The sequence below is a fragment of the Bubalus kerabau genome, chromosome 1 (assembly GCF_029407905.1).
Source record: "Bubalus kerabau isolate K-KA32 ecotype Philippines breed swamp buffalo chromosome 1, PCC_UOA_SB_1v2, whole genome shotgun sequence".
Lineage (NCBI taxonomy): Eukaryota > Metazoa > Chordata > Mammalia > Artiodactyla > Bovidae > Bubalus > Bubalus kerabau.
The window spans coordinates 252,546,197-252,568,039 of NC_073624.1; the positions used below are offsets into that span (position 1 = coordinate 252,546,197).

Genomic DNA, 21,843 nt, shown 5'->3' on the forward strand with positions numbered 1-21,843 from the left:
ACCATAGCTTTGACGATTTGGACCTTCGTTGACAGAGTGATGTATACTTTTTAATACGCTGTCTAGATTTGTCATAACTTTCTTCCAAGAAGCAAGCGTTTTTTAATTTCAGGGCTGCATCTTTATGGGGTCACTTGTAGTTTCCCATTTGCTATCGTCCCCACTCTTCATGCAGTGAACGTGCATGGGCTTACACCTGATCTGCAGAGCCTTGTAGACATTAAGACTCACACTCTTAGTAAAATGTACGAGTCTTGGTTTAAATTTAGGAATACAAATATCCATTCAATTTGAAAATGCATCACCTAGGGGGACTCAGAATTGAATCTTTTCTTTTATCTTGAAACCTCTTTCCACTAGAATTATCCAAAATATGTTCAGAGATGTGGTTGAAAATGTCTTAGATTCACTCAGCAGTTATGGCAAGGAAGATACATATGTAATTATCCAATTAAGTCATGATGTCCTGTTTATATTAATAACAGTATTATTTGAAACATGTGACATTCTCATCTTTATAGCTTAAAAATTGTTAAATATTGGCAATTTCTTGTGGTTCCTAAATAGTTTGTATGGCTGAGTTAGGTAGTATCACCAGTTTAGCATATGTCGTAGGGATTTTTTGGGGGTGAGTTAACTCTCATTTGTACCCAGTCTTATCATTCATCCTCTTGTTTGCCATTAGAAAATAGGCCGATAAATGAGTATAGTTTTAAGTAAATGGTGGATTTGTAAGTGGGGGAAAAGTACAGTACAATCTTGTCTTGTTTCCATACAAGTGCTTTTAGTTACATTTCAATTTGGAGCAGCACGGTTTTCAAGTAGAAAAGACTGTTGTATGATCAGACCACCCAAAATGGCTGTTCTCTTGCTTTGTACATCCCCTGGTCAACCAGGGCCTGCTTCACTTGACTGACCTTCTTATATACTTGCCCCAAGCCCCAGGTAGTGACTGTTCTTATTAAAGGATGGTGAGGGGGCCCGCTCTTCTGCTACTTTCCCTGAGGAGCCCATCTGATGTCCGTTTCCCCTAAGATATACCCATTGAATGCAGAATTCCAAGGAATAGCAAGGAGAGATAAGAAAGTCTTCCTCAGTGACCAATGCAAACAAATAGAAGAAAACAATAGAATGGGAAAGACTAGAGATCTCTTTAAGAAAATTAGAGATACCAAGCAAGGAAACATTTCATACAAAGGTGGGCACAATAAAGGACAGAAATGGTATGTACCTAACAGAAGCAGAAGATATTAAGAAGAGGTGCCGAGAATACACAGAAGAACTACACACAAAAGATCTTCATGACCCAGATAGCCACGATGGTGTGATCACTCACCAAGAGCAGGACATCCTAGAATGTGAAGTCAAGTGGGCCTTAGGAAACATTACTACAAACAAAGCTAGTGGAGGTGATGGAATTCCAGCTGAGCGATTTCAAATCCTAAAAGATGATGCTGTGAAAGTGCTGCAGTCAATATGCCAGCAAATTTGGAAGACTCAGCAGTGGCCACAGGACTGGAAAAGGTCAGTTTTAATTCCAATTCCAAAGAAAGGCAGTGCTAAAAAATGTTCAAATTACTGCACCATTGCATGCTAGCAAAGTAATGCTCAAAATTCTCCAAGCCAAGCTTCAAAAAGTTCACATGAACCGTGAACTTCCAGATGTTCAAGCTGTATTTAGAAAAGGCAGAGGAACCAGACATCATGTTCAAGCTGTATTTAGAAAAGACAGAGGAACCAGACATCAAATTGCCAACATCCGTTGGATCATCGAAAAAGCAAGAGATTTCCAGAAAAATATGTACTTCTGCTTTATTGACTACGCCAAAACCTTTGACTGTGTGGATCACAACAGATTGTGGAAAATTCTTAAGAGACAGGAATAGCAGACCACCTTACCTGTCTCCTGAGAAATCTGTATGCAGGTCAAGAAGCAACAGTGAGAACCTAAAATGAAACAGCAGACTGGTTTCAAATTGGGAAAGGAATATGTCAAGGCTGTATATTATCACCCTACTTATTTAACTTCTATGCAGAGTTCAGTTCAGTTCAGTTCAGTCTCTCAGTCATGTCCGACTCTTTGCGATCCCATGAACCACAGCACGCCAGGCCTCCCTATCCATCACCAAATGCCGGAGTCTACCCAAACCCATGTCCATTGAGTTAGTGATTCCATCCAACCATCTCATCTTCTGTCAGCCCCTTCTCTTCCTGCCCTCAATCTTTCCCAGCATCAGGGTCTTTTCAAATGAGTCAGCTCTTCACATCAGGTGGCCAAAGTATTGGAGCTTCAGCTTCATTGGATCTCTTTGCAGTCCAAGTGACTCTCAAGAGCCTTCTCCAACATCACAGTTCAAAAGCATCAATTCTTTGGTGCTCAGCTTTCTTTATAGTCCAACTCTCACATTCATACATGACCACTGGAAAAACCATAGCCTTGACTAGACGGACCTTTGTAGGCAAAGTAATGTCTCTGCTTTTTAATATGCTGTCTAGGTTGATCATAACTTTCCTTCCAAGGAGTAAGCGTCTTTTAATTTCATGGCTGCAGTCACCATCTGCAGTGATTTTGGAGCCCCCCAAAATAAAGTCAGCCCCTGTTTCCCTATCTATTTGCCATGAAGTAGTGGGACCAGATGCCATGACCTTAGTTTTCTGAATGTTGAGCTTTAAGCCAACTTTTTCACTTTCCTGCTTAACGGATGGTATTGCAAATAGGAGTCTCTTCACTCTTTGTAGAATTTAAATATGATCAAGGTGTCAAAATTTTGAGCCCTAAGAGGTCATAAGTGCTAAATTTTTAGTGAGAAAGAACTGTTGGAGAAGGAAATGGCAACCCACTCCAGTATTCTTGCCTGGAGAATCCCATGGACAGAGGAGCCTGGTGGGCTACAGTCCAAGGGGTCTCAAAGAGTCGGACACAGCTGAGTGACTTCACTTTCACTGTTGCTTAAGATAATATTATATTTCACAAACTGTCTTATCTCTTCATTTCTGTTGTGTCATTCTCATATGAACTCTGCCATTAGAACTGAAGTATTCTTGTGAACATTTAGAAAGTTTCCATAATGTTAAGTATGCTCTTGTTCTTTCCACCAAGGTTACTGGTAATCAAGAGTATCCATTGATGAATATAAAAAAAGTCATAGTCTTGGAACTTTGAGTCCAATTTTATGGGCGTTTTGGATCTAGGCCTTAGATTATATGTGGAGAATTTATTTAGGCCATTTTATTGTTTTTTAGTACTCCATTGGATAAGAGAAAGGAAAGTAGAGGAAGTAGAATTTGAACAAATCACTGAAACTAATGATTATTAATGGTGTTTGCAAAAGATAAGCAGAGGAAATGAGCAGTAATATGATAATCTGGAATGCTAGCAGCTGGCATTCCAGGCTCATAAGGGATAATTGAAAATAGTCTATATTCATGGCAAAGATGCCTTAGATTTTAGACTTATTTTATAGTTTTAGTGCTTTATTCCTAAAGCATCAGATTATTTATTTAATGTCTTCCTTGTAAGTCAGCTGTATATTACAAATTTTTGATCAAGATTATACTAACAGTGTTAATTAAATTTTACTCTTACTTAGGGTAATCAGCCATCTTAGTTTGCCTGGGGTTGTTGAGAGATTTTCTAGGATGTTGGACTTTCAGTGTTAAAACTGGGAAAATCTCAGGGAATCTTGGACAGATGGTCACCTTCCTTCATTTCAAAATTAACTGAGTGGAGAAAATCCCGATATGATTAGAAAGTTATTTAATAACCCTGTAAATTCTTTACCCTTAAAGTTTATAAAATTTTAACTTGAAAATGTTATTTCAGGAAAGCATTTTTTCTATGGAAGGTTAATTTTATTTTAATTGCTTTGGCATTTTAAATGTAAATTGATTTCTTGGTCATTTTTCAAAAAGATCTTAATTTACCCTTTGGTCAAGAAGATAGCAACAAGCAGCAAGGTTATATGTTATTAATAATGAAAATGGTAGAAATAAACTAATTAAAAATACTCAGTGTGGGAATTCTGATAAGATAAACATGGATAATCAGTGCTTTTAAAAAAGTACTAAACAAATAAGAAAATAGTCCTCTTCTTAAATTATTATGTGATGTTTGTTTTTGAAATAGCCCAATGACTATTACATAAACCTTTCTTTCCTTTTTATCTAGCAATTATATAGAGTCCTGTCCTTGAATGTTTGTAGTATGATAGAACTTTAAAAAAATTTATCGCCACACTTTTAGTATATATTTTTCTTTTCCTCTTTTTTTTTTTTTTTAAGGAAGGTCAAACAAAATAGTGTGATCAAGCATCTAATTACAGACTATTAACAGCATGTGCTATGTGCTAATCTTTATTCTGAACTCACTTTAGGTATCAGCCTACTTTTCTCAACAAGGGGGCACTTAAGTTAATTGCTTCATTAGAAACATGCATTTAGCCTTTTCTGATCTGTAAGTACAACTCCTTGATGTAGCTGCAGAAGTTTGAACACCTGCAGCCCAAGCAGCCTGAAAGGAAGCCATAACTTACTATAAAGGAAAATGAAAGAAGCCCAAGTTCAAAATGGTGTTATCAATGATACAGTGTAGTCACTAACTTGAGCTGACCTAAGAGACTTGGCTTCTGCATGGCTCCTTATCAGCATCCAAAAGGGCATACAAAATTCTTTGTAAACTAATTTAAAAAGCGTCTTGTTTATTCAGAAGCAACTGTGAATGGTGTTTGTTCAGAGTCTAGATCACATCAATTGCATACCAGCCAACAACTTATTTCTCTTCTAAGAGAGAAGCCAAGTATCAAAGATACAAAGTACTAAAGATAAGCTTCTCAATTCTCAACTGTTCTGAGCTCTCAATAAAGCTACTGATGTACAAATTGGGGTGGGACCCAACTGTTTCCACCTGCAAGCTTGTCTTAGATCCTTGGCTCTGGCTGGGAGAGGTGCTGATACTAGTCTGACCTTTAGTGCCCTTAGAAAAGAAAACACAAGCTTTCTTATGGCCCTGATCAATCAGTCCTTCCGAAGAGGATTCCACCCCCTTTCTTCAAGTATTAGTCTTCGGGCAAAAAACCCCACGGCTATTTCCGTTAGGTGCTGGTGAAAGCAAAGAGATCTTTGATTCGCTCTTACTGAATCTTAAAAGACATTCCAAGTCGTCTCTTTTTCTGTTTCTGTGGTTGAGTCTTAGAAATTTTGTATTTGGTATTTAATGAGATGGTGACCTCAGTAAGTAAGTGAATGAAGTGCTTTCAAAATTGGTTCAAATAGTATATTATAAGGAAATTAAGACTCAGTTGATATAAGGAAAACATTTATAAGGCTATTGAGCCATAAAATACTTATAGGATACTGAGTTGTCAAATTTAGACTTTTAATATATCAAGTCCTTAGTGTGGTAACATCCGAAATTTCAAATATGAGTTTACTAGAATAACAGAATCTTTAAAATAAAATCATTTATTTTGCTTTCATTTAGTTTATTTAGTTTGATCATTCGGTTTATTTTCTGTGGTAAGTATCTAAAGTTAATCAGAAAATTGGAAAATATCTCAAACATAAATAATTCAAAGATCTCAAAACTAATACATGACCCCTGAATGTCTTTGTAACAGTATTGAGATTAAAGCCTTTTATGTTATTGTGGAAAGCAGGATTTACTGATAGGCATCTGATATATTGAATTTTAAATTATTATTTTCTATAATTAGATATGTGTTACTTGTTTCAAACAAGCTAAGAAACAGCAGTGATACCAATTGCTGTTTTAGGGTATTTCTGAGTTACACTAATGGTAACAATAGCCAGGGTTCTTCAGGCACATTTTAAGAAGAAATGGTCTATATAAATGTGTGTGTACCTTTGTGTGTGTATGTACATTCTGTAGAGGCAAAAAAAAAAAAAAAAAATTGCCTATATCAGTAGTTTGTATTACCTTCTGCCCTCCCAGAATTGTGGGATTTGGGTTCATTAGAATTATGTAAGCCTCTGAGTATGTCTTTTTCAATGATTGGCATAGAAAAGCAGTAACACATTTGCCAGTCATTTTCAAATTTGGGAATTACAGAGCATGTGGGGTAATTTACTGCATGTTTAGTGTATTGACTTATTGATTTAAAAGAAAATATTTACAAGTGGATGAAGCATTTCAGAATTAAGTACCTCTAGGCAAAGAAGATCTCAATGTAGGAAAAATTATTGACTAAATGAAATATTTAAACAGAATTATATTTTTTTCAGCGATTATGTTGTAGTCAAACCTACAGGTTTGCATATTTAAAATATGTTAGCATGCTTAATTGATGTGACTGCAAGTATGGTTATCTTATAACTGTTTTTTCACTGGGAAGAAGAATAATTTTCTGAGTAAACTTTAGGTTAGATATTATTGCTAATTCATCAATTTAGAGGCATATTACACTCTTAATTTTAGATATTCTTTTCTTTCATTCTGGCCATTTCTCTGCTTCCTTGTACTTTTTATGTAAGATAGTACAGCTCTAGCATTCTATAATTAAGCATGCCTCTCAACCCCACAGCAGATAGAGAAATCAGCTTAGTTTTGTGAAGAGTTGACAGAATGAGTTGTTTTTATTTTCATATTCACTTGTTGAGAAAAATATGATGCTTTATTTATGAGAACATAATAGTTTTAAATTGAGAAAGCAGATTAAAATAGCTTAACAGTTTGGCTTTGATGAAAACTTATCAGTTATTAATGAAATAGCAATTAATAATTTACCTTTGGAATATCATATTATTTAAATTGGTCATAATAATTTGAGGCAATTTTATACTGTTCCCCCAAATAAAAGATTGGAGTATTCTTTTACCTTTTTTAGAATCATCTGGTAAGAGATTCATGCTATGTGATTAAAGAATAATCCTCTCTAGTTTTTCATCTTTGAAGTGTGTGCATTGTTCCTGGTTTTGACTTTTTATGTTTTTCTTGGCATATTTGTAATTTTTATGGTATTTCTTTAGTTTTGTTTGTTAGCTTCTATAGCTTGTTGTGCTGTGCCGTGCTTCGTTGTGCAGTCATGTCCGACTCTTTGTGACCCCATGGACACATGGGGAGCCTGTTCAGTGCCTCTGTTCATGGGGATTCTCCAGGCAGGAAAACTAGAGTGGATTGCCATGTCCTCCTCCAGGGGATCTTCCCAATCTAGGGACTGAATCCAGGTCTCCCACACTGCAGGCGAATTCTTTACTGCCTGAGCCACTAGGGAAGCCCAAGAATACTGGAGTGAGTAGCCTATCTCTTCTCCAGGGGAATCTTTCCAACGTAGGGATTGAATCAGGGTCTCCTGCATTGCAGGTGGATTCTTTACCAGCTGAGCTACCAGGAAAGCCCTTCTATAGCTTAAGGTTTTGCAAAGGACTCTTTTGGTACTCTTATGACTTAAATGGAGGTACGAGCAATACACCCACCTAATAATAGCAATTGATGTCTGAGAAGTTTTTTTCTAATGGCAAGCCACAGAAGTCCAATGCTTCAGCTTGTGCTGCTCAACATTTTACATAAGTGATTTTAATACTTAGAGGTTTATCAAACTTTTAAATGGCAAAGCCATAGAGAGATTATAAATGTGTTGGATCACAGTAACAGAATCACTATTCAGTGAACCTTGACAAGCCAAGTATATAATATGAAACTGCAAAGAACAAACAAAACAAAAATTGAACCTTGTACACATATTCAGTCACATGATTTATGAGTAAGGTAACCTAGCACTGCAGTAAGAAAGGACAGTCTTTAATACATAGTACTGGGTCAATTATATATACACATGGAAAAAATCTAGTTTGATCTTTTCTTGACAATTGAAGTACAAAATTCAGTTCCAGATGAATTGTGGATCTAAATATGATACATACAGTTATAAAACTTTTAGATAAACATAGAAGAACATCCATATGGCCCATATAGTCAAAGCTATGAAGTAGTCATATATAATGTAAGAGTTGGACCATACAGAAGGCTGAGTGCCAAAGAATTGATGCTTTCGAATCGTGGTGCTGGAGAAGACTCTTGAGGGTCCCTTGGACTGCAAGGAGATCAAACCAGTCAATTGTAAATGAAATCAAACCTGAATATTCATTGTAAGGACTGATGCTGAAGCTGAAGCTCCAATACTTTGGCCACCTGATGTAAAGAACTGACTCATTGGAAAAGACACTGAAGCTGGGTAAGACTGAAGGCAAAAGAAGAGGGTGGCAGAGGATTTCAGTAAGAATGTCAGTATGAAGAATACAACTTAATAAAAGCATTGGCAAGATTTAACAGATATTCCCCAAAGCAGGATGTTCAAAGTGCAATCAAGATATGAAAGAATTCACCATCTTTAGTAATTAGGGAAATGTGAATAAACCATAATGTAGTATTACATACCCACCAAAATGGCTAAAATTATAAAGATGGGAAATGTTTCTAAGAATATGGAGTGATCAGAACTCTCATATACCAAGTGTGTAAATTGGTTCAAACCTTTTAGACAATTTTTGGCTGTATGGTACTAAAACCGAGCATATGCTTATCCTCTGATCTACAAATTACACGCGTATACTCATAGGTATATACCCAACAGAAAAACTTAGATATTTGCTAGCATGTCTATGGAAAATCCCATGGACAGAGGAGCCTGGTAGGCTGCAGTCCACAGGGTCGCTAGGAGTCGGACACGACTGAGCGACTTCACTTTTACTTTTCACTTTCATGCACTGGAGAAGGAAATGGCAACCCACTCCGGTGTTATTGCCTGGAGAATCCCAGGGACGGGGGAGCCTGGTGGACTGCCGTCTCTGGGGTCGCACAGAGTTGGACACGACTGAAGTGACTTAGCAGCAGCAGCATGTCTATGGCAGCACTATTTGTGATAGTCAAAACTTGGAATGTACTCAAATGCCCATCACTAGTGGATAAGTGGATAAATAATTGTACCATATTATTGAATATTGTACAATTGTGTGCATGATCTACAACTCTAAGAAACCATATGGATGCATTTCTTAAACATAATGCTGAACAAAAGAAGCCAGACACAAATAAAATGCTGTATTACATTTATGTGAAAGTGCAAAAATAAAACGCAAATCTCAGTTAAGAAATTGGTTTTGGGGGATGTAGTGACTGGAAGGGGGGTGTTGTAAGAATGAGTTCTGGGGTCGTCGTGTGCTGCTTCTTGATCTAGGTACTGCTTATATGGATTTGTTCAGTTGAAAAGCTTCCAAGTTGGATTTTAGATATGTACTTCTGCCTTGATATAAATGCTTTGATATTAAGTTTTTAAAATGTTGAAGATAGTAGCTTTTATTCAGCTATACAACTTGGGCAAATCATTTGTCATTTATGAGTCTCTGCTTTTCTTATTGGTTAAAATTGTGAATCAATACTGAATAGAACTGTGATTTACTGAGTTTATGGCTGGCTATTAAACAACTTTTTGTTTAACTTATTTCCTTAGTGCTTTGTATAACTCAAGAGACCAATACAGAAAAGTCACTATTTGATAGTCACAGTTTCATGTAAAAATATTTATTTTTTTCTTTTATGACAGGTGATCAGAAATGGAAAGAAAAGTAAGCAGAATATGTCTTGCTTCCGAACCTGATATAATTCATTTTCTACAAGTTGCTTGGGAGAAAACACTAGGATCTGGTTTTGTTATTACACTTACTGATGGGCAGTCAGCATGGACTGGGACAGGTAATATTAAAAGTGAATTTTTTAAGAAAAATTAATGTAATATGCTATATTTCAGTCCTCAGTGATACTTCAAATTAAATATTTAATTGATATTGGTTAAAATGAACATTTACTTGTTATTGCTGTCAAATTTACATGCAGATTTGTAATATTAATGCTGTTTTCTGTAAGTGACATTAATAGAAATGAGGAAAAATACCTTTTTGAGTCATAGTACTTGATCAGAGTTTTAAAAATTATTTCTCTATATAAAACATATAAAATAGTATTTTTTATATGGATCATTTCTTAGCACGCCAAGGAAATACTGAAAGGAACAGGAAGGTGAATTGGCTACGCCAAAGCTTAGGAAAGTGAAGTGGTGGTGGTTTTCTTTTTATTTCATATTATTGTTTGAATTATTTTCCAGTGAACATATACTACATTTGTAACAAAATGAAACAGAACTGTTAATAATAGCTTAAAATTTTGTAAACCATGTTTCAAACCCATATGTGGGTTTTTGGCTATTATTTTATGAAATAGACTTTTGATTTTTTTGTCTTTGGTAATAACTGGATTAAATATTTACTGATCTTGGCTCCTCTCATTAAAGCAAGACCCAGTTTTCCCCACAGTCAGTCTCTCCCATCAGGAAGATTCCATAAGCCTCTTATCCTTATCTCTCAAAGGAAGGGCAGACAGAATAGAAGCCACAATCACAGAAGACTGATCAAACTGATCACATAAACCACAGCCTTGTCTAACTCATTGAAACTATGAGCCATGCCATTTAGGGCCATCCAAGACAAACAGGGCATGGTGGAGAGTTCTCACAAAACGTGGTGCTCTGGAAAAGGGAGTGAATGGCAAACCACTTCAGCATTCTTGCTTTGAGAATCCCATGAACAGTATGAAAAGGCAAAAAGATATGACACCAAAAGATGAACTCCCCAGGTCGGTAGGTGCCCAATATGCTACTGGAGAAGAATGGAGAAATAACTCCAGAAAGAATGAAGGGATGGAGCCAAAGCAAAAACAACACCCAGTCATGGATGTGACTGGTGATGGAAGTAAAGTATGATGCTGTAAAGAACAATATTGCATAGAAACCTGGAATGTTGGGTCCAAGAAAGTAAATTAGAAGTGGTCATTTGAATCAGTTCTAATGAGGTGGATGAAACTGGAGCCTATTATACAGAGTGAAGTAAGCCAGAAAGAAAAACACCAATACAGTATAATAATGCATATATATGGAATTTAGAAAGATGGTAACAATAACCTGTATACGAGACAGCAAAAGAGACACTGATGTATAGAACAGTCTTTTGGACCCTGTGGGAGAGGGAGAGGGTGGGATGATTTGGGAGAATGGCATTGAAATACGTATAATATCATGTATGAAACGAGTCACCAGTCCAGGTTCGATGCGTGATGCTGGATGCTTGGGGCTGGTGCACTGGGACGACCCAGAGGGATGGTGTGGGGAGGGAGGAGGGAGGAGGGTTCAGGATGGGGAACACATGTATACCTGTGGCGGATTCATTTCGGTATTTGGCAAAACCAATACAATATTGTAGAGTTTAAAAATAAAATTAAAAAAAAAAAAAAAAGAAGAAGTGGTCAAACAGGAAATGACAAGTGTGAACGTTGACATTTTAGGAATCAGTGAAATAAAATTGAATGGGTGAATTTAACTCAGATTCAGATGACCATTATATCTATTACTGTGGTCAAGAATCCCTTAGAAGAAATGCAGTAGCCCCCATAGTCAATAAAAGAGTCCGAAATGCAGTACTTGGGTGCAATCTCAAAAATGAAAGAATGATCTGTTTGTTTCCAAGGCAAACCATTCAGTAACACAGTAATCCAAGTCTATTCTCAACCAGTAAAGCTGAAGAAGCTGAAGTTGAACAGTTCTATGAAGACCTACAAGACCTTCTAGAACTAACATCTGAAAAAGATATCCTTTTCTTTATAGGGGGCTGGAATGCAAAAGTAGGAAATCAAGAGATACCTGGACTAACAGGCAAAGTTGGCCTTGGAGTACAGAATGAAGCAGGACAAAGGCTAACAGTTTTGCCAAGAGAATACACTGGTCATATCAAACATCCTCTTCCAACAACACAAGAGAAGACTCTACACATGGACATCACCAGACAGTCAATACCAAAATCAGCTTGTTTATGTTCTTTGCAGCCAAAGATGGAGAAGCTCTATACAGTCAGGAAAAACAAGACTGGGACCTGACTGTGCCTCAGATCATGAACTCCTTATTGCCAGATTTAGACTTAAATTTCCCCACTTAAGAAAGTGGGGAAAACCATTAGACCATTCAGGTATGACCTAAATCAAATCCCTTATGACTGTACAGTGGAAATGACATATAGATTCAAGGGATTAGAGCTGATAGAGAACCTGAAGAAATATGGATGGAGGTTCATGACATTGTACAGGAGGCATGATCAAGACCATCCCCAAGAAGAAGAAATGCAAAAAGGCAAAAGGGTTGTCTGAGGAGGCCTTACAAATAGCTGTGAGAAGAAGAGACGTGGAAGGCAAAGGAGAAAAGGAAAGATATACCTATTTGAATGCAGAGTTCCAAAGAATAGCAAGGAGAGATAAGAAAGCCTTCCTCAGTGATCAGTGCAAAGAAATAGAGGAAGACAACAGAATGGGAAAGACTAGAGATCTCTTTAAGAAAATTAGATATACCAAGGGAACATTTTGTGCAAAGATGGGCACAATAAAGGACAGAAATGGTATGAACCTAACAGAAGCAGAAGATATTAAGAAGAACTATACACAAAAGATCTTCATGACCCAGATAGCCATGATGGTGTGGTAATTCACCTAGAGCCAGACATCCTAGAATGTGAAGTCAAGTGGGCCTTAGGAAGCATTACTACGAGCAAAACTAGTGAAGGTGATGGAATTCCAGTTGAGTTATTTCAAATCCTAAAAGATGATGCTGTGAAAGTGCTGCAGTCAATATGCCAGCAAATTTGGAAAACTCAGCGGTGGCCACAGGACTGGAAAAAGTCAGTTTTCATTCCAATTCCAAAGAAAGACAATGCCAAAGAATGTTCAAATTACTTCTCAATTGCACTCATCTCACACGCTAGCAAAGTAATGCTCAAAATTCTTCAAGGCAGGCTTCAATACTATATGAACCATGAACTTCCAGATGGTCAAGCTGAATTCTGAGAAGGCAGAGGAGCCACAGATCAAATTGCCAACATCGGTTGGATCATCGGAAAAGCAAGAGATTTTCAGAAAAACATGTACTTCTGCTTTATTTTCCACACCAAAGCCTTTGACTATATGGATCACAACAAACTGTGGGAAATTCTTAAAGAGATGAGAATAGCAGTGCACAAAAGTGCTGCACTCAATATGCCTGCAAATATGGAAAACTCAGCAGTGGCCACAGGACTGGAAAAGGTCAGTTTTCATTCCAATCCCAAAGAAAGGCAATGCCAAAGAATGCTCAAACTACTGCACAATTGCACTCATCTCACACGCTAGTAAAGTAATGCTCAAAATTCTCCAAGCCAGGCTTCAGCAATATGTGAACCGTGAACTTCCTGATGTTCAAGCTGGTTTTAGAGAAGGCAGAGGAACCAGAGATCAAATTGCCAACATCCGCTGGATCGTGGAAAAAGCAAGAGAGTTCCAGAAAAACATCTATTTCTGCTTTATTGACTATGCCAAAGCCTTTGACTGTGTGGATCACAATAAACTGGAAAAATCTGAAAGAGATGGGAATACCAGACCACCTGATCTGCCTTTTGAGAAATCTGTATGCAGGTCAGGAAGCAACAGTTAGAACTGGACATGGAACAACAGACTGGTTCCAAATAGGAAAAGGAGTAGGTCAAGGCTGTATATTGTCACCCTGCTTATTTAATTTCTATGCAGAGTACATCATGAGAAACACTGGACTGGAAGAAGCACAAGCTGGAATCAAGATTGCCGGGACTAATATCAATAACCTCAGATATGCAGATGACACCACCCTTATGGCAGAAAGTAAAGAGAAACTCAAAAGCCTCTTGATGAAAGTGAAAGTGGAGAGTGAAAAAGTTGGCTTAAAGCTCAACATTCAGAAAACAAAGATCATGGCATCTGGTCCCATCACTTCATGGGAAATAGATGGGGAAACAGTGGAAGCAGTGTCAGACTTTATTTTTTTTGGCTCCGTAATCACTGCAGATGGTAACTGCAGCCATGAAATTAAAAGACGCTTACTCCTTGGAAGGAAAGTTATGACCAACCTAGACAGCATATTGAAAAGCAGAGACATTACTTTGCCAACAAAGGTTCATCTAGTCAAGGCTATGGTTTTTCCTGTGGTCATGTATGGATGTGAGAGTTGGACTGTGAAGAAGGCTGAGCACCGAAGAATTGATGCTTTTGAACTGTTGTCTTGGAGAAGATTCTTAAGAGTCCCTTGGACTGCAAGGAGATCCAACCAGTCCGTTCTGAAGGAGATCAGCCCTGGGATTTCTTTGGAAGCAATGATGCTAAAGCTGAAACTCCAGTACTTTGGCCACCTCATGCGAAGAGTTGACTCATTGGAAAAGACTCTGATGCTGGGAGGGATTGGGGGCAGGAGGAGAAGGGGACGACAGAGGATGAGATGGCTGGATGGCATCACTGACTTGATGGACATGAGTCTGGGTGAACTCCGGGAGTTGGTGATGGACAGGGAGGCCTGGCGTGCTGCGTTTCATGGGGTTGCAAAGAGTTGGACACAACTGGACGACTGAACTGAACTATCTGCTTCCTGAGTAATCTGTGTGCAGGTCAAGGAGCAACAGTTAGAACTGGACATTGAACAATAGACTGGTTCCAAATTGGGAAAGGTTATGTCAAGGCTGTATATTGTCACCCTGCTTATTTAACTTATATGCAGAGTACATCATGCTAACTGCTGGGCTGGATGAAGCACAAGCTGGAATCAAGATTGCTGGGAGAAATACCAATAACCTCAGATATGCAGATGACACCACTGTTATGGCAGAAAGCGAAGAACTAAAGAGCCTCTTGTTGAAAGTAAAAGAGGAGAGTGAAAAAGTTGGCTTAAAACTCAACATTCAGAAAATAAGATCATGGCATCTAGTCCCATCACTTCATGGCAAATAGATTGTTAAGATTTTGGCTTCCTGTACTGAACAAGCTTTCAAACAAAATTTTACAGTGCATTGGAAGATGGCCATTTGTTTACAAAGATGTTGAAGTTTTCAGTTTCACAAATGTTTAATACCCTTTATTATTCACTTTTATTTTCTTGAGTGAATTTTAATTATAAAATATGTAACTAAGTAGCATAACATTGTTTCCATGTTTAGTTAAAGCTTATACACAAATGTAATTTGGTTTGGCACTTTACAGATAGACAATAAGATGATTAAGAACATTGAAACAATTAAATAATTGAAACATGAAAATGAATTTCCTTCCTGTACCTCATCCTGTTTTTTGTACAACTTTTTGATTTCTGCAACCTTCAATTTGGGTAATTTTTTTTTCTCTTTTCATTTGAGTGAAATTAAAAGGATGTGGGGTTTCTTTTAATCTCCCACACACTAAACTCCGTGATTTCTTTTCCATTAGCAATGTTTTATCTAATGAATGTTTGGGGTCTAATTATCATGTGGTCTATCATCACTTCAACATTATAGAAGGTTATATCACAGGGTTAAATCACAAAGTGGGTTAATGATCGATGACTGTTATTTGACTTTCATAAGAATTAGTCAGCAGTAAGAAACTTATATCACTCATCTTGGAGTAAAATTCACTGAAGAATGAACTAAACTTTATCAATGCCTTTATTATTAAATAATTATATCTGCTTATATTTGTTCTAAACACTGATATATTTGGTGACCTCTATGGAAATTATGTTACAGAGCTCAGTATAAAAAGGATTTTTAATGAATGAATGAAAGAAGTGGGTCCATGATGTGATGACTTATTAAGTCTGTGTATCTTCTCAGCTCTGACACAAACTTAGAATATATAGTCTCTCAGTTCAATCTACATCAGAATCCAAAGTAAAGAACCCTCTCTCTTTCCTTATTTTCATCTTCACCTACCTACAGATATTGTCGAAGTGATTCTTTCTTTTATCCTACCTGCCTGAAAACAATTCCTTATTTTTTGTTGGCCTGCTCAGTTTTTTGCCATATTACATCGTTCATCTGTATCCTTACTGAATTTTATTATTTCCATGGCTTTTATTCCCAGTCGCTGAAGTTTTTAAAAGGAGCATTGAGTGCTTACAGCTGTGCTTCTTCCAGCACAAAATTCAAATCTGGTGACCAAATTGTTTTTCTAGGATTGAAGTTCTAAATAGGCAGTCAGAATTTCACATGGACTTTTACAGGAAATGTTCAAGTACATTTTTTTTCTTAAACTGGTACCTTGTTTTAAAAACATATTTTTTAAAGTAGAGGTGCAGATATAATTTTCTTTCATATGTTTTCTTCTTCTCAGGAAATATTTCATAACACTAACCAATGCAGGATTCACAGATGGAGTAACATATGGGCGTATCTAAGATAGTATCTAAAAGGATATCTGAAAAGATATCTAAGATGTCAGCACTTGAATCAAGGCTCCATAAGGCTGGCATTTTTCTCTGTCTAATGGTTGTTATCCCCGGTGCCTAGAATAGTGCCTGGCACATAATAGATGCTCATTAAGCAGTTTCAGAATTTACTTGTTGTTTAGTCGCTAAGTTGTATCCCACTCTTTGTGACCCTATGAACTGTAGCCTGCCAGGTGCCTCTAACCCTGGGATTTTCCAGGCAAGAACACTGGAGTGGGTTGCCATTTCTTTCTCCAGGGAATCGTCCCAACCTAGGGATTGAACCTTTGTCTCCTGTGTCTCCTACAATGCAGGCGGGTTCAATAAATGGATTGAATCAATATATTCCATTAAATATTTTCAGGAAACTATCTTTTGATTGTAATGAAATTTAAAATACTTTTTATTAGATGGTGTATCAGTAGACATACTTTATTATATTTTAATTTAATTTTTGTTTTATATTGGAATATAGTTGATTTGCAGTGTTGTATTAGTTTCAGTTATACAGAAAAGTAATTGCTATGCATATACATATATCCTTTTTTTTTTTCAGATTCTTTTCCCATGTAGGTTATTACAGGATATTGAGTAGAGTTCCAAGTATTATACAGTAGAGCCTTGTTGGTTGGTTAGCTATTTTATATGTAGTAGTGTGTATATGTCAGAGAAGGCAATGGCACCCGACTCCAGTACTCTTGCCTGGAAAATCCCATGGATGGAGGAGCCTGGTAGGCTGCAGTCCATGGGGTCACTAAGAGTTGGACACGACTGAGCGACTTCACTTTCACTTTTCACTTTCATGCATTGGAGAAGGAAATGGCAACCCACTCCAGTGTTCTTGCCTGGAGGATTCCAGGGACAGGGGAGCCTGGTGGGCTGCCGTCTGTGGGGTCACAGAGAGTCGAACATGACTGAAGTGACTTAGCAGCAGCAGCAGCAGTGTGTATATGTTAATCTCAAACTCCTATTTTATCCCTCTCCCATTCCCCACCTTTCCTGTTTGGTAAATATAAATTTGTTTTTGAAGTCTGTTGAGCCTCTTTTTGTTTTCTAAATATGTTCATTTTATCTTTTTGTGTGTGTGTGTGTGTTTTCTTAAGTTTTTCTATAGTTACAGTCAAGATAGTTTCTATAGATTATTTTATATTTCTCTGTGAAATATCAATAATATCTTTCTGTAGGTACTTATACTTTTCAAAACAATCCAAACAGAAAATATGAAATTATTCCTCAGATAAAAAGCATTTGTCTTCTTATATGTTTTTTCAGAAGAGCTGATAGAGTATTTGAAAAATCAATAGATTTGATATTGGTGATCTTAAATGTGCAATGCTTTAGAGGGAGAAAAAAATATGTGGAAGTATTTAGAAGCTGTAAAATCCCACAAGAATATTTTTATTCTTACCTTTTTTCAGAGACTGTGTTTAAACTTATATTTCAGTATCAGAACTTATCAAAAACTCATTATAAGAGATACACGGATTAATTCCCAGACTCTCTTCCTCATTGCCCATCATGGCTTCCACACAGTTGATGGCACATGGACCTACGTTATGGAAAGCGGCCATATTTCAAAGGGCTCTTTCATCAAGGTTTTATTGTTTATATACTATTTCATACCAATGTGCTAATTTTTAATATTATGGAAGTAAATAGTTTATCTAATGTCCCATATCTGTTTCACCTCAAACCAGAACAACCAGAGAGATATAAGTATGAATCCCAGTTTTCTCACTTACCTTCTACCTGATCTGTACTTTTATCATTTGTAAAATGAGAATATCTGTCTTTCATTGTTGTAAGGAATAAAATAGATAAAGTAAAAGTTGCTCAGCCATGCCTGACTCTTTCAACCCTGTGGACTCTTCAGTCCATGGAATTCTCCAGGCCAGACTACTGGAGTGGATAGCCTTTTCCTTCTCCAGGGGATCTTCCCAACCCAGTGATTGAACCCAGGTCTCCTGCATTGCAGGTGGATTCTTTACCAGCTGAGCCACCAGGGAAGCCCCAAAATAGATAAATGTATCCTTAAAAAAAAAAAAAAAAACACTATAGAACTATATGGGACTTTCATCACTGTGATCTCGAGTTGACATGGGAACCCAACCACGCATACATTCTGAATAAATATTAGATTAAATCTTGTAATTTTAAAAGGCAATAAACAGACACATCGCGGTCTTTAGAAAGAGAATCCCCAGGTGTCAAGTGTGAAGACATATCTGAAAACCAAAAGAGTTAATGGGAGCTAAAGAACTAAGCTCATGGACTTCTGAATAGATACGCATCTAATGACTTTGGTTGTAATACCTGAGAGGAATGGCTTGTTGAGACTGCAGGCCTTTTAGGAATTGGAGCTGAACTGTAAAGATAAAGTAACCTGGAATTGATCCTATTAATAAAATCTTTAAGCAACAAATAACAAACAAAAAACTACCCTGGCTTAGAGATATAGCATAGACTCAGAGTAGTCAGTAAGGGCTCATTAGGTCATTTAATTGTAATGAGTAAATTAAAAGTCCCAGCAGAAATCAGAATCCTGTCTGTGTTATGTATGTGTGAGGGGTGGTGGCCTTAAATTTGAACTCTCTAAAATTTGCCACAAGTGTAAAAACTGAGTGAAGAAATTAACTTCCAAAACTGATGCAGAACTGGTGAAACCTGTAAGGACTCCAGGAAAGACCAACCAGCAACCTTTGTTTATGGCTACCTCTGTTTGCCCGATCACTTAATACTTTGGCTTAGGAGAGCCATGTTCAGACTTCACATAGCACAGAAGGAAAAAAAAAGCAGAATGAGAATGTATCAGCAGCTAGAAGAAATGGAATTAATACTTTAGGAACCATGCATAGAAACTGATCTGAATGAAATCTAAAATGTTATATATATATATATATATATATATATATATATATCTTCAAATATTGAAAAGAAGGCCAGAACAGGATTTTATGAAAAAGAAAAAATGATCTGAAATTTGGATATATAATCATTGAAGTAAAAATCACTATGGATGAGTAAAACATCAGCTTTAAATATACCTAAATGAGATAATTGATAGCCAGATATGTAATATAATGTATGCCATAGAGGAGACAATAAATATTAATTCCCTTCCCTTTCTTTCCTCTAAGTAGTAAGACTCTCTTCATCTACTGTTTTTATTGTTGGCACATAATGAGATGAGTATGAACTCCATTTTTACTTGACTTTGACTCTACCTGTATTCAAAAGCAGAGACATTACTTTGCCAACAAAGGTCCGTCTAGTCAAGGCTATGGTTTTTCCCGTGGTCATGTATGGATGTGAGAGTTGGACTGTGAAGAAAGCTGAGTGCCGAAGAATTGATGCTTTTGACCTGTGGTGTTGGAGAAGACTCTTGAGAGTCCCTTGGACTGCAAGGAGATCCAACCAGTCTGTTCTGAAGGAGATCAGCCCTGGGATTTCTTTGGAAGGAATGATGCTAAAGCTGAAACCCCATTACTTTGGCCACCTCATGAGAAGAGTTGACTCATTGGAAAAGACTCTGAAGCTGGGAGGGATTGGGGGCAGGAGGAGAAGGGGACGACAGAGGATGAGATGGTTGGATGGCATCACTGACTCGATGGACGTGAGTCTGAGTGAACTTCGGGAGTTGGTGATGGACAGGGAGGCCTGGCGTGCTGCGATTCATGGGGTCGCAAAGAGTCAGACACGACTGAGCGACTGAACTGAGATGAACTGATGTGAGTGAGAAATAGACTATAGACTATTTAGTCTCTTTAATAATTGAGTCAAGGAAGAAGGATGTTTTAAAATACTGAGTTTATTAGTCATTATAGAAAATGCTTTCTTCTGCTATGACCTTGGAGCAGGTACACAAGATGGTTGTTTCTGTGGTGATTTATAATCTTTGTATTTCATCTGAGGACAGAGAAAGAATGCAAGGAGTCTAATGAGATTTGAGAGTAAATGTATTTATCAAAAATTGCTAGTTCAGTTAAGAGGTATAATTTGACTTAAAAATGTGTGCTGTGGGCATTGATTTTATTTTTGTTTAAATTTCTGTTGCTTAATAATAAATTAGTAGCAACAGGTAAATATATCTTTTCTTATGTTTAGAAATTTATTTTCAAATAAGACTTTTTATTACTCTTTCTCACAGTTTGTGAATCAAATATTTCCCAAGAAGCTGATGACATGGCAATGGAAAAAGAGAAATATGTTGATGAACTGAGAAAAGCATTGGTGTCAGGAGCAGGACCAACTGACACATACAAGTTTAATTTTTCTAAAGAGTCTCATCACTTCTCCTTTGAGAAAAACTTGAAAGATGTTTCAGTAAGTAAATCTTTCCATAATGTTGTAAGTGGTAAAATGTCAGAGAGTACTTATGGAGAAATTATTTATGTAACTAGCATATTACTCCCAAAACACCTCAGAAACAAGAGTTTGAAAAGTACTTGGAAAAATGCTTCAAAGTTAGTCATTAAATGCTTTACATTCATGAATTGTGAAAAATAATTATTGTAAAGTATATTTCATTTTTAGTGTTTTAAAACTAAGTTGTATTAAGATAATTACATGAATGAGCAGTTTTGAAAAATGGCGTCAGAAGTTTTAGATCATGAGACAGGCTTATTGAAATGAATTTGGGGAACTACTGATTTTAGAGAAAGAAAATAATATATTTTTCTTTGAATATTTAACAATTATGACCTATTTTCTTCTTTATTAAAATGTACTTGCAAATACAAAATGATATAGTTAGGTAGAGTAAGTTATATGTTTATAAATTGAGGTATTTTATTTACATTCTCAAAATTAGAAGTATTAAAATAGAAGGAAATAACTTTCAACCCAACCTTTTCAAAGCTTGCAAGCTGTACAGACAAGGAATCTGCTATTTGTTCTGTTTGATTTATACATCAGTTCAAATCAAAATTTATTTATGAGAAGTGTACTACTTACTGTTTGTATATCTTAATTCATTTTAGTATAACTAGAGGTTGAATTATTTGTTTTTTGTCAGTCATTTATCAATCAGATATTAGATCTATACTGCTGCTGCTGCTGCTAAGTCGCTTCAGTCGTGTCCGACTCTGTGCGACCCCATAGACGGCAGCCCATCAGGCTGCACCGTCCCTGGGATTCTCCAGGCAAGAACATTGGAGTGGGTTGCCATTTCCTTCTCCAATGCATGAAAGTGAAAAGTCAAAGTGAAGTCGCTTAGTCGTTCCCGACTCTTAGCAACCCCATGGACTGGAGCCTACCAGGCTCCTCCGTCCATGGGATTTTCCAGGCAAGAGTACTGGAGTGGGGTGCCATTGCCTTCTCTGTTTAGATCTATAGTAGAAGAAAAAGAGGGACATCTTTACTACATTAAGTTTAAAGACAGTTATTGACAGTTTGTACTGGAACTAAGCTGAGTTTAAAAAATTCTTTTTAAAAAACTCTTTAATTCAGAATGATTAAAGGGATTTCACCAATTAGAGAAACATTTGAAGCAACAGATGGAATCATTACTTTGAAATATATATTATCCTATATAGAATAATGCAGAGAGCCTGGCTTTAGT

At 36.8% G+C, this 21,843-nt stretch overlaps 1 protein-coding gene across 11 annotated transcripts in view; it reads left to right on the forward strand.

The window, feature by feature from the left end:
* Window positions 1–21,843, forward strand: part of XRCC4 (X-ray repair cross complementing 4) — a 304,423-nt gene that overhangs the window by 20,369 nt on the left and 262,211 nt on the right. For 8 of the 11 annotated variants that reach the window (XM_055563215.1, XM_055563240.1, XM_055563263.1 and 5 more), the window contains 2 exons: window positions 9,558–9,706; window positions 20,431–20,606. In XM_055563215.1, the coding sequence (XP_055419190.1) occupies window positions 9,568–9,706; window positions 20,431–20,606 (315 nt within the window). In that variant the 5' untranslated portion in view covers window positions 9,558–9,567. Of the gene's footprint in view, window positions 1–4,997; window positions 5,234–5,320; window positions 5,515–9,557; window positions 9,707–20,430; window positions 20,607–21,843 lie in introns of those variants that run through there. The other 3 variants (XM_055563223.1, XM_055563225.1, XM_055563231.1) reach the window with 3 other exon arrangements.